The sequence below is a fragment of the Oryzias melastigma genome, linkage group LG15 (assembly GCF_002922805.2).
Source record: "Oryzias melastigma strain HK-1 linkage group LG15, ASM292280v2, whole genome shotgun sequence".
Classification (NCBI taxonomy): Eukaryota; Metazoa; Chordata; class Actinopteri; order Beloniformes; family Adrianichthyidae; genus Oryzias; species Oryzias melastigma.
In genome coordinates, this window is record NC_050526.1 from 4,427,581 (window position 1) to 4,442,133 (window position 14,553).

At 37.2% G+C, this 14,553-nt stretch overlaps 1 protein-coding gene across 8 annotated transcripts in view; it reads left to right on the forward strand.

Annotated features, from left to right (window-relative positions):
- Positions 1 to 14,553, forward strand: part of grid1a (glutamate receptor, ionotropic, delta 1a) — a 395,293-nt gene that overhangs the window by 366,489 nt on the left and 14,251 nt on the right. For all 8 annotated transcript variants that reach the window (XM_036215433.1, XM_036215430.1, XM_036215429.1 and 5 more), the window contains 3 exons: positions 5,008 to 5,205; positions 5,924 to 6,254; positions 8,973 to 9,111. In XM_036215433.1, coding sequence (XP_036071326.1) covers positions 5,008 to 5,205; positions 5,924 to 6,254; positions 8,973 to 9,111 — 668 coding nt within the window. The remainder of the gene's footprint in view (positions 1 to 5,007; positions 5,206 to 5,923; positions 6,255 to 8,972; positions 9,112 to 14,553) is intronic.

Here is a 14,553-nt window from a genome sequence, read left to right on the forward strand (position 1 = left end):
TATTCTTACTATTGTTATATTAATACATCATCCTAATTTGGTTTAAAGTAACATTATTTGTTTAAGCGATATTTACCATTCCATCATGACAATTTTATTTACGGAATACCTAATGAAAATATTAGAGCTCATTTCATTTAAAAAATTAATCTATTTTACACAATGTAAGAGCAGACTTATTAGAAGGGAACTATATAGAATTTGACAAATATATGATTCAGCAGAACAAGAATAGCTGGCAAGCACAGAAGGGAATTAGGGTGTAGCAGTCAGTTTGTTTTTTTTTCTTTAACAGTCACAAACGTGTGACAGAACAGAATCAGTGGGGCTGGTCCTGTGCTCTTGCTAGTATTCAGTTATGCTTGACAGGACATTTCTGCAGCCTTTCAATTTTTGTCAGAATATAATGGACAACAGTGAATGATGAATGTGAGGTAAAGAGGAGAAAACGGGAGCACTATGAGGCCAAAGGTTATGAATGAAGGGAGTAGAGTTTCTAAGATGGGGACGAAGGGAAAAAGCAGTTGGTCTTGATTAAATACCAATGTGCCTCAAAAGGATGACAAAAACTATTTTTAAATATTATTTTAAAAAGAAAGAAAAAGGGTCACGAAAAAGTATTGGTGACTACTTCTATGATCAATGGCTTATTGGTACCAACTACTGAAGTTAATGGCTATTGAGTCACATATGAGAGAAACTGGAGCTCAGCTGAGGAAGACTGAGTATATGCAAACAGTAGAATAATTTTATGGCAAGCAAAAGCATTCAAAGAGGAAATGCGAGTGCTTATGGAGACGTATAGGAAGGACAAAAAGACAGACTGAGGTGCTTTGGTGTTGTATGAGGAAAATATGGAGTGGCAGGGAAGTATGTGAGGAAGGTGGGAGTACATCAAGTATTGTCTGTGATCCCCATTTTTACTTTTCGATGCTGATGGACAGACAGACATATCGGTTCAGACGGGGGTTCTTCACAGACTGTGATGTTTGCAGATGACATTGTGATATGGATGAAAGGGAAGAGGAAGTGGAGGAAAACCTGCAGAGGTGAAGGTGCGTTCTCAAAAGTACAGGAATCAAAGGCAGTCCCAGCAGGACAGAGCATGCATTTATGAACCAACAGAAGAAAAGTGGAACCATGAGTTTCAAAGAAGCAAAGGTGAAGAAAGTGCAGGGGCATAAGTACTCGAGGTCAACTGTTTTGAGCCACAGGGATTATAAAAAGCAGGTGAACAGAAAAAAAAGTGTGAGTGAGGAAACGTGTCATGAGTAATGGTTGACAAAAAGTAGTAGAAAGAGTCAAAGACGCTGTGAGGCTGCATTCAGATGGTTTCCACATGTGCAACGGGAATGTTGCAGAAGCATTAGGGACAGGTGTTGAACATGGAGCTGCCAGGTTGGGGGTGAAAAAAAAGAAGACTTAGGAAGAGATTTATGGAAGTGGTAAAAGAGGACATGCAGCCAGTGGGTGTGAGAAAGGAAGGTACAGACAATGGGGTCAGACAGAAATTTTGCTGTGGTGACCCCTGAAGGGATCAGTCAGAATAAGAGCACAGCCACCCACTGTGACCACAATAATAAAGAAATTATTGCTTTTGACTGTTTCAACCTGAAAATAAGAAATAACCTTGTAATAGCAGAATTCTTGTAGGTGTACAACACTCACGGGCACTTTATTAGGTACAGCTTGCTAGTACCGGGTTGGACCCCCTTTTACCTTCAGAACTGCCTTAAACCTTGGTGGCATAGATTCAACAAGGTACAGGAAACATTCCTCAGAAACTTTAGTCCATATTAACACGACAGCATCACAAGTTGTTGGAGATTTGTTAGCTGTACATTTAAGAAACCAATCTCTCATTCTACCACCTCCCAAAGGTGCTCTATTGGGTAGATATCTGGTGACTGTGGAGGCTATTTAAGTTCATTGAACTCATTGCTGTGTTTAGGAAACTAATTTGAAAGGATTTGAGTTTTATGACATGGCGCTTCGCCCTGTTGGAAGCCGCCAAAAGAAGATGATACACTTTGGTCATAAAGGGATAGACATGGTCAGCAACAAAACTGTAACCATGCTCAATGTCTACTATGGGACCCAAAAACTTGTTTTTACTGAGCAGTCCGGTCCAGAAAGGAGTGATACGTTACAGTCCAGTTGATTGTCCAGTTAAGCCTCACTTCAACTGAGTGGTTTGTTGGGGGGGCTGTGGTGCAGCGGTAGGGGGGTCGACTCCTGATCGGTTTGATTCCTGCATTGCCTGTCCATGTGTCGAAGTGTCCTTGGGCAAGACACATTGCCTCTGGTGGAAGGTTGGCCCCAGCAGAGCTACCATGAGCTTGTGAATGGATCTGTGACTGTAAAGTGCTTTGGGCCTTCGAGGAATGTAAAAAAGCGCTATACAAGTATTTACCATTTGTTCTCACAGTGCATGTGTGGTGTAGACCGCTAATGTGTCATTGGGTCATTGTAGTGTGAAGACTAGAAAAGCAACAACAATGGAGGTCATCCAGCAGCTCGTCTTTTTATTGCTTTTTTTCTGGTACATCGGTATAACAGGAATTTATAGTTGTTTCAAAGAAGAATACCACCAATGGAAATGCTAGCTTAGCGCTATGTTGCGCTTTCCAATGTCGTCATCACTTTCTGCCAATCAAAGAATGGCTAGATTGGCTCCGCCTCAGTTGTTCCATTCCACTTTTTAATGGATCTACAACCAAGAGGTAGAGTTCGGAACTGCATAATAGGTCCATTTTACAATGGAGACGCTCAAAATACTGAACCGTACTGAACCAGAATGCTTAGTGAAAACGGGGCTAAAGTGTCACAAGAAAATATTCTCCACACCATTACACCACCACCGCCACCCTGAATAGTTAATACAAAGCAGGATGGATCGAGGATTGACGCCAAATTCTGACCCCACAATCAGAATGTTACTGCAGAAATGGAGACTTATCAGACAAGTCAACGTTTTTTCAAGTCTTCTATTGTCCAGTTTTGGTGAGCCTGTGTGAACTGTTCGAACCGCCGTTCGAACTTAGTTTCCTGTTCTTAGCTGACAGGGTTGTCATCTGATGTGGTCTTCTGCTGCTGTTTGAAGTGCAGCAGATTGTCTTGACCTTGTCTACCTGCCTCAATGCATGAAGTTGTTGCCATGTGATTGCCTGGTTAAAAATTTGCTTGTGGCTAATAAAGTGGCCTGTGAGTGTGTATTGTATTGACAGATTTAGTGACATGACGGGGCTGTCAAGAAAAGTATCAGTACTGGGATGCAGAACCATCCCTGTTTGTAAAGAAAGCAACAGTCAACTACAAATAAATAAATATTATTCTGGACTTCTACTAACTTTGGAGCAAGACCAGGATTTTAGGATCATGCATTGCAGTTTTTTTGCATCCATTTCATGAAGGTAAAATGATGAGATCCCACATCTTAGACACAAGAAAACCAACATTTTCTCTCCCTTTTAGGATGATCATTGTGGGACAGACTATCAAATTGAGCTGCAGATATAAATTTCTATTAGTAACAGGAATAATGTGTCTCTTCTATTCTGACCAACTCATAAGAAAGCCATTTAAGAAAAGACTGTATGACATTGCGGCAGCTTTAACTTCACATTTTCCAGTAGTAAAGTGTCTGCCTCTGTCCTCTACCTCAATAACTTCTCCTCCTCTATCCATTCTTCCCTCTTCTTCACAGATAATTTACCTCCACCATATTTATTCACATAAGTTCTGCTCAGCTCTCTCCTGGCAGTGTCACTTAATCAAGTCATTTGCCTCTGCCCACTTTGACATCCCTCCTCTTACATGTCCCTTTCTCCTCATCTTACTCAGCTCTCCGCCCATTTAATTCTTCCCTGACACTTTCAACCCATAAAGAGAAACGATAGGTGGGAGCAATAAATTTAGAATGGCCATTTACAAGTTGATGAACCATAGCAGTTGCCATGGCACCGTGTGTTATGGGTCAACAGCTGCTGGAGAAACTATTTTATTAAGAGGAAGTTTAATGTAGATCACATAGGAGCTCCCCACAAAGGTGCCATGTTGCCGTTCTGAAGACGAGTGTTTGTGCCTCGGTCAACAGTCTTGACTTCTCAGTGCATTAACATAAATAACACACTTTCAAAATTTTTGTCTATACTCCAGCCCTAACCTTGTCCATAGCCCTTTGGGAAGAGGTATAGACTTTTACAGTATATACTTTACTCCTTGTAAAGTCTATACTCTTGACTTTACAATGACTAAAGACATTAAAAGTCTTAAACTCTTTACAAGACTTTGCAAGGAGTATAGGCTTGTAAAGTCTATACTCCAAGTCTATAGACTTGGATAGATTGCAGTGTAGATAGGTGTAAATGGCCGTTCTGTATAGACTATAGTCCATAGTTTATACACTTGTATCAACGCAAGTCCGTAGATTTGTATCAACGCAAGTCCGTAGACTTGTATGTATACAAATCTGTTGACTTGTATCTATGCAAGTCCGTGGACTTGTATCTTTGCGAATCTGTAGACTTGTATAGATACAAGTTTATAGATACTTGTTTAGTATCTATATACTATACAAGTATCTATAGGGTATCTATAGTCAATAGATATCTAGAGACTATACAACTATCTATACAAGTCCATAGACTTGTATAGATACAAATCTATAGTCTATAGAACATACATATATAGTATTTAGTCTATACAAGTATATAGTCTATAGACTTGCATCTATACAAGTCTATTGACTATAGTCTTGTATCTATACAAGTCTATAGATTGTAGTCTCTACATAATTGCCATTTACACTATGCCTACAGACTATAGTCTATAGAAGATGTCTTTTAGTCATAGTGCAAATGGCTATTCTGTATCGATTATAGTCTATAGACTTTTGTCTATGCAAGTCTATATACTTGTATCTACTTGTGAATTGAAAAGTGGTCTAATCACTTTGCAATTTACAATAATTAACACTGAACATGTCTTTGATTGTAATCCCAACAGGAGGAACCGTTTGTGATGGCAGCAGAAAACATTCTTGGTCAACCCAAAAGGTACAAGGGTTTCTCAATCGATGTCCTTGATGCCTTGGCTAAGATCCTGGGGTTCAAGTATGACATCTACCAAGTTGCCGATGGGAAATATGGCTCAATACAACCCAATGGATCCTGGAATGGCATGATTGGAGAACTCATAGGCAAAGTTAGTACCTTTGTATTCCAGACACATGCTTTACTTGTACAAAACACCTTTTTTTAGGCTGGGAAATGTCTACTTAGTCATTTTTATTTATAGATAAAAATAGTAACCTTTTGGAATTTGTAAATGTGTCTAAAACTGTCTTACTGAGGTTTTTATTTATCTTTATATTGTCAAGTATTAAATACAAGAAAAATATTAATTGAAAAAACAGATACAACTTCAGTAAAAAAAAAAAAGATCTGCAAAGTCATACACTTGCCTATTTTTTACATATTTAGTTTCACTAGAATTTCTATTAGATTTCAGTCATAATTATTTCTAAAATGGCATGAAAACCTGTTGGAGATCAGACATCAACAAAGAACACACAGATTATTAACTTCAAAGTCAGGATTGTAATGGGTAAAGGGCAAAGTGGTTTGATAATGGGACGCAAAGTGTTTTAATTTTTTTTCTGGTAACAAATAACTATTTGTGTCTTAAAGGTTTTTTGTGAGCATATTCAAAGACAGACAATTTGAAATAAAATAGTTCTTGATGCTAAATCTTGTGTGTTACACATACTGTAATAGTATTTTAAAGACTTTTAAAGTCTTGAATCTTGAAATTCCAGATAGTAAAGTATTGTTTATCTTGAGTTAGTCAAATTAAAGGAAGAACTTTACAAATCAAACAACATAAAATGTTATTTTCTAAGACTTACCTCTTTTTTTTCTAGCGAGCCGACTTGGCCATATCGGCCATCACCATCACACCGGAGCGTGAAAGCGTGGTTGACTTTAGCAAGCGCTACCTGGACTACTCTGTGGGAATCTTGATGCGCAAGTCTGAGGAAAAGATCAACATTTTTTCCTTACTGGCGCCGTTCGACCTGGCTGTGTGGGCGTGCATCGCCGCCGCCATCCCCGTGGTGGGCATCATGATCTTCCTTCTCAGGCGGATCCAGGCGGTACGCTGCCACAACAATGCTGGAGGGCAACCAACACCTTCAGCTTCCACCTCGCTCCAGAATGCTATCTGGATTGTTTATGGTGCTTTTGTACAACAAGGTGAGCTGCGTTCAATAGTAAATCATGCATTTTACAATAAAAGAGGAGCCAAGGCCAGGCCAACTTTTATTCCAGCTCATCGTTCTTTTACCCACTTTACATATTTTATTTGAAGGTGGAGACATTGCTCGAAATGTCAACTTTTATTTGGCCTTCAGTGATGTGTCAAATGCAGCAATCATCCATTGTGAAGCTTATAGATTTAATGAAATGAAAATAGCAACTGAAAAATACTACTTTTTAAAAAAGATTTGAATAGAGCTGAAGATGATTTAATCCTGTGAAACATTCGTCTTGTGACTGCCTCAAAAAAGTAGTTTAAAATAATGAAAAAATATTATATGTACCATGTTTGTTGTTGATGCTAGTCCACACCAGAAGGAGCTTAAATTCGGCCCAGTGCCCACTGTAGGATTTTCTAAAGGTGTCTGTTTCAAGGACAACACTCCATCTTTAGGTCTGGTAGAGATCCAGGTATGTTGGTTTGGAACAAAGGATGACTTCAACAGCTGATGTTAAGGCTGGAACTGCATCAGTCAACGTCTGGCATTTTGCCTGCGAACCTTTTTTTTTTACCCAGCATCCATTACATTTCAAGAAGAGCTAAATTTATGCATTTTTTCCCTTCTCCTCATTTCTGACTCAACTAAAAAAAATGCTTAAACGTATGCACATACATTTATGTATTTTTCCCCCAGTGAGACTATAAAGATACTTGTGTATTTTTGTTGAGGGCTTATTACACATATCAAACTACATGCAGACTAGCAGATATCTTATATACTGCCTTCTGTATATTTATTGTTTTGTTTATGATAATATTATGATAATACCAATATTATTTAAAATGAAATACAATGTGCCAAAATGAATTGCTGCTGGAGGGTTTAAGTGTCAGAGTCAGTAAAGCCTCAGACACATGCAGTGACCTTAAAACTGGAGAAAGAAAGGGACAGATGCTATTATGCCATAGATCTCACAAATCCTTCAGTTTTTATTTTTTTAGTTTAGTTTATTTATTTTAGTAACTGACTGCAAGACTGTATTGTTTTCACATACAGAAAAATGTCAGCACTTTTGAGCTAAATTTTGATCGCTGCCACATGTTCAAAAATTCACCAAAATTTGCACACACCTAGCACCTGGTGAAAAGGAAGTGAATGACCTCCTACGATGGCCGGCACAGCTCACGCAACAACAAAAGCCACAACACAACAACAAAAGCGGAAAAACCACGACAAAATCGGAAGCAAGATGTCAAAAGCGACAACACAATAACAAACGGGGAGGCACAACGACAAAAGCCACAACACAACGACACAAGCAGAAGCACAACAACGAAAACCACAACACGACAACAAAACCAAAACATGACGACAAAAGCCACAACACGATGACAAAAGTGGGAGCACAACGATAAAAGCACAACACAACAAAAGCCACAACACAACGACAAAAGCAGAAGCACGACGACGAAAACCACAACACGACAACAAAACCAAAACACGACGACAAAATTGGGAGCACAACGACAAAAGCTACAACACGATTACAACAAAAGGGGAAGCACGACGACAAAATCCACAACACAACGACAAAATCCACAACACGATGACAAAAGCCACAACACAATGACAAAAGCGGGAGCACGATGACAAAATCCACAACACCACGACAAAATCCACTACGCGACGACAAAATCCACAACGCGATGACAAAAGCCACAACACGACGACAAAAGCGAAATCCATGTTGTCCAAAGGGTGCCTCAGTTGAGACTGTAACATTTGCAAACATGTTTCCTTTCTAGGTAACAAAACTCTTTCATATAACAATCCATGGTTGGAGTTATCTCAATGACTTATGATTGGATTAAAACAAGTCAGTTTAACTTTAAAAATCTCATAATAGCCCTAAAGATTTGCAGATGTTTTGTTTTTCATCCAGATATGAGTTGTACAGTCTAAAAAAAAGCGTACATAGTGTGATAAATAATGAAAAAGAATAATAATGTGATCAAAAAAGTAATAGCTTTCTGTTCACGCGTGTATTTCAGTGTTTACACACACATATAATCTTCCCACTGAACAAAATATTTAATAAAAAAAGATAAAACTCAACGGGCCATTGTATCAAAAACTAATTTACTTTTCCGCAAATGATCAAGAAAGCGTGTAATATTAAGATAAGACTTCATTTTCTTTTCTTTTTTTGGCAGTTTTGTAATACAAAACAAGATAAATAAAATATCAAAGCTGACTATTGGCCCATGGTATCAAGAGAAAAAATGAGAAAAAACAATAACTGTTGTCAGTGCTGGAACAGTAAATGTAACAATGTGCTTCTGTTACAAATAATCACCTTGAGATTAGGGCAGTCAGTCAAAAGAAAAACTAATTTATGTATAATTTTAATGGTTTTAGAGTGATTTATTAGCTGTTTTTTAAACTCTATTTTTTGACAGGTTCATTTCCTCACAATTTTCCTAAAAAAAAGTTACTCAAAGGGATTTTAAATTGCCCATCTATCCAAACAGTTTATAATCCTCATATTTTGCAGTTAGTCATAGATTTTACTATCACTAATAAAATCAAATAATGTCAGATAAATCGGTTAGAATTTCTGCCAACACGTATTTGATGCTTTAAGGATGGTAAGATGCTGATGTGGATCTGTGTGTGTGTCCTCTCCGTTTCCTGACTATCTGTAACCCCACAGGCACCGACTCCCTACTTGGCTCGGTGGCTCTGCGTATCGTAATGGGCAGCTGGTGGCTCTTCACGCTCATTGTGTGTTCATCTTACACAGCAAACCTGGCAGCCTACCTCACTGTGTCACGCATGGACAATGCAGTCCGGTAAAATATGATTTTTTTTCTGTTGTGTCTTTTGCTGCATACATTTCTGGGGGAGGTATGTTGATGTTGTCCTCCTTGACTCCGGTTTGAATTAAGCCTTTAAAAATGATGTACCAGCATTTTCTTTGTGTGTTTTAACTAAAGGAAACGGGCCCGCTGGAATCTTGAGTAAGTGTCCCATCAGCTGCACTCAATGCATCATGTTTCTTTAGCTTTGACCTGCTGCCGAACAACTAGCCCTGTCCTCAGACTAAATGTTATTTTACTGTGAATCCAATTTGGTGTGATGTCTCTCCCCTAGAAGAATGAGCAGCAAGGTATTTGATTGCATTGCTTCTGTTGAACAAAGAGCCACATGGGAGCACGCGAGCAGACTGGGTGAATGCTAAGCAGAACACATCTCACTTATGAAGACACTTGGTCTTTGTGTGCGAGTGTGGGTTTGTGAGGACGATTACTGGGATTTTTTTTTCTTTCTTTTGTGGAACATTCCGTGCAGTTTGAGGGACAAACAGACTGCAAATGGATGCACTTAGCAGTGAGCAGGTTGAGGGGGGTGTTTGTGTGTGTGTGGAGTCGTGCACTACCTGGACACAAGTTAGAGCCTGAGGAGGTAAAACCTGAAGCTCCGTGTGACCCCGGACTACATCCCTGATGATGTGTCCACAAGGCATCTACAAGGACACTTTTGAGGAACATTTAGTCCAGTTTGAGGAACAAACTAACTGCAAATTGATGCACTTAGCAGTTAGCAAGCTAGAATAGCACTTTTTTTTTTTTTAATTGGAACAATTACAGCACACTGTGTGCATCATCTGATATTCTGATCATGATATATATGAAACGTAAGGAAAATTCGACATGTTTGAGACTTGAAACTTTATAAATTTCCTAAAGTCCCACTCTAATAATCTTTGTATCTATTTTCAAAGTATTCCCAGAGGTCTTTTAGTTATGATTAATCCGTTTTTAGTCAGTATAAAACAATTAAAAACTGTCTCAAAAGGACATAGTTTCTGTAGATCGGTGGAAGTTTACTAGAAACTCCCCTTCCCTTTGACTTGTAGGCGGAGCATTGACATATATAAAGATGGACAAAGCAAGGCTATGAAGTCACCCATAGAAAATTCCTTACCTTTGGTTCCAGCGAGTGAAGTCATTTTAGTCGCCATTTTTGGGCGGTACGGACTTCTCCATGTTGGAACCAGATGATATCAGTCAGCAGTGATTGGTCCAAGTCAAAGTCATCCTTTCTATGGCAACCACTCTCGCTAATAAAGAGTGAAGTTGTTGGAAAGCCACACCCCTTCCACTGAAAGTGGGCTTTGAACGTCTGAGGAGGGGAACCACATGCTCTTACTGAGCTATCTGATTGGCCGGTTTATAAGTTGAATAGCTTGCGGCAAAGAAAAAAACATTGTTTTAGCAAAATTGTTTTAAAAGAGTCACCAGAGGAAGAATGGTTATCCTGACAAATATGATAATTGAGTAATAGCTGTTTATTTCTCATTAGAAGTCTATGGGAATTTGGCTTTCTGGGACCAGCAGGTACTTCCTGTTTGGAACATGAGAGGCGATAATCCGTCCAGTTCCCTTCCCATCATCCATCTGTTTATGTGCTCTCCCGCTAGCTTACAACCTAGTTTACCATCTATTATTACCGTTGCAATAAAAATGCGAGCAATTTTGGAGTATTTTTTATCCAAATGTACGACTAACATGGATTCATTTGTTTGCAAATGGATGCATCAGAATGAAGCAGAGCATGGAGTTTGTGGCCCACCAACTGTAGCACCTACATCACTGCTACAGGCTTTTTTGAAACAGTATTTTGTGTGTCTGCACAACAATTTTAATAACTAAGTACTTAGAAATGCAATTTAAGGCTAAATTTCATTTATTTATGTCCTAAATTATGAGAAAAATGCAACAAGAACATGTCAAAAATGTCAAATTCATGATTTTCATTGAAGTGGGTCTTTAAGGAAAAGGGAGAAAATAATTGGAACATTTTTGCTGCCTTGCAGTATTTGAAAAGACTGTTTTTAAATTAATAAGCAACAAATCTTGTTTACAAGAACTCCAACAAAACTTCAATCATTTTCCACTGGAATTGGTTTTGTTCATCTAATAATCATTTAAAAGATTAAACTAATGCTACTGTTTTTAATTTACAAGAGAAAAACTGACAATGAAGCTGTTTGTTCACTAAAATATTTGGGTAACACTTTATAATAAGATTCCTTAACAAGCTTTGTTAACACATTAATAAGCATTATTAACATTCTTATAAGGTGTTAGTAAGACATTTATTGGTGTAATAAGCCTAATAAGGCTTATTAAATTCCTAAGTTAACACATTTACAAGCATTATTAATGTGTTAATATGATGCTTATTGTTACATTTATTACCATCGTATACATGGAACAAATAAGTGTTAACAAGCTTAATAAGAATCATTAACAAAACTTGTTAACAGATTAATAATCCTTATTAATGTGTACAGTTATTGTAAGACATTTAATAGCATTATAGATGTCTCACACTGACTTATGTGTTAATAACCTTAATAAGAACCTTTAATAAACTAAAGGATTAATTTACTGCATTAATAATGTGTTAAATGCAAGTAAAATATTTATTAGCATTATAGGTGTCTTGCAAATACCTGATAGTGTTAATGAGAATATTGACTACTCAGTCAGACCATTACTAAGATCATATTAGTATACTGGTAGTAAGCTTAATAAATGTATTAATAAACCTTGTTAACCATTTATTGATTGTTTTGCAGCACCTTATCTAAAGTGTGTTCAAATCCATATTAGTAAACTGGTAATAAGCTTAATAAATGTGTTTATAAACTTTATTAACCATTTATTAAACGTTTACCATAAACAAGCACAAAACATAAAACTTGTAAAATGAAACTTTTTAATATACAATTGATACAGAAATATTTATAAACATTCTGTAACAATAAAAACATCTACAAATGTTTAAAGATTTTGTAAAATCACTTTCAAGTTTTAAATAACATTTTCAACAAGTGAGAAAAACTTTCTGAACTCTGAGACTCTAAACAAATGTTTACATACAACTTTTCAAAAAACAAACTTTTAAAGGCAACAATAACACATAAAACCACAAAAATATTCCTCATTTTTACATCAGTGATTCACTATTTTCCAGTAAGAGTTACAAAATGCGCAGATTTCCTTTATTTAGCGCGTTATTTCTGATCAGAATCAAGTCGAAGTACAAGAACTGTCAGAACACCGTTACCCACAATGCATTGTTTTGTAGTCATATAGACGGCTTGAGGTCAGTGCGGCGCCAGATTTGCAGCAGCACCGCCTGGGTGGGCGCTTTCCCGCGATATTTTCATGATGATTGACAAGTAACATAAGAGTCCAAAATACCCAACATGCACCGCAATCCAGGCGATCTTCTGCGCAGCGCCGCGTCCGCCTGCATGATCTCAAACACAGCTATTCTGACGACGGGTTCACACTCGACACGGGGCGGAGGAAGCTTTCATTCGGCGTCCATGTTAACCTACGGCGTGGTCCACTCCAGGCGTGGAGCGGCCCGGTCCTCCACGGAGGCCCGGGCCGTGAAGCGGATCGTTTCGTCTGGTCTATTTTGTGCGCGAGCCGCGAGTGATCCGGGTCAAATTTCGGCAGGAAGTTACATCAACATACATGGGAAAATCCGGTTTATTTTCAAAATATAACCAATATTTCACAATAAAACGCCGCGATTGACAATTGCAATGATATTTTCGTGTCTAAACAGATGGTAGAGACGAAAATAATCTACACACACAGCCGGGCGCGCGAGCACAGACACACAACACAATCGCGTGGATTAAACACCCTCATGGTGTCCTTGGAAGGATGCTTCAAAAAAAAAAAAACTATCTGGCTAACAGAGTTTATTAATACATTTATTAAGCTTACTACTAGTTTACTAATATGAATTTGATCACACTTTAGATAAGGTGCTGCAAAACATTTAATAAATGGTTAACAAGGTTTATTAACACATTTATAACGCTTACTACCAGTATACTAATATGATCTTTGTAAACAATGGTCTGACTGAGTAGTCAATATTCTCATTAACACTATCAGGTATTTACTAGACACCTATAATGCTAATAAATACTTTGCTATCATTTAACACATTATTAATGCAGTAAATTAATCCTTTAGTTTATTAAAGGTTCTTATTAAGGTTATTAACACATAAGTCAGTGTGAGACATCTATAATGATATTAAATGTCTTACCAGAACTGTACACATTAATAAGGATTATTAATCTGTTAACAAGCTTTGTTAATGATTCTTATTAAGCTTGTTAACACTTATTTGTTCCATGTATACGATGGTAATAAATGTAACAATAAGCATCTTATTAACACATTAATAATGCTTGTAAATGTGTTAACTTGGGAATTTAATAAGCCTTATTAGGCTTATTACACCAATAACTGTTTTACTAACACCTTATAAGAATGTTAATAATGCTTATTAATGTGTTAACAAAGCTTGTTAAGGAATCTTATTATAAAGTGTTACCAATATTTGTTCTTTTCTCTCTTCTTTGTTAACATTGTAGCTCTCTACTTTTATATTCTTCATAGCTCAATTTGTGTAACAAAAGAGTCAGAGAAATGACATTTTCAGCAAAAATGGGATGAAACTGATGACTGAAGATCTTAAAGCTGAGAGATTTTTGGAAGCAGAAATTGGTAAATTAGTCAAAAAAGTTCAACAACCTCTGATCAATGCAAAATTGTATTAAAATACTTGTTTCAAGTTTTAAAATACTACAAATTTACACCTTATTTGTTTTAGTTCAAGGTAAAAGGCCAATAAACATCTTGATTTGTTATAAAAGTGATCTGCCAGAAGTTAAAATAAAAGATAAGCTTAACAACTGAAAGTTGTGTACCTGTCAGACATAAAACGACTCTTTCCAGGGAACACAAAATAGATTAACTATTAAAAGTCATTTAAGTGTACTAGAAGCTGATTAAGCCTTAAGTAATTCCTGCAGGTATTCTATATTTTCTTGATTGCTAACATTCTTCTCTGTCTGAATAAAAGCGAACATATTGAAGAACAAAACTTTTGTTGAACTTTTTATAAGAACTGTGTGAAAGACATCACTAAGACGTTAGAACAAGACAAAAGAGGGCAGGAAGCACCACCCGACGACTGTTGAAGAGTGAAACTTTGATTCATCACACACAAATCTTTTTATGTAGTCAAAACATTTTGGGGGCTGCTACTGTTACTGTAAAACACAGAGGAGGAAGTGTAGTGGTATGGGATTGTTCTTCTGAATTCTGGGTCAGCAGCATATGTGCTTTGAGGTTCATCGTACATGAAGAAAATTACCCAAAACCTAAATTAAGTATTTGCCAAAAATA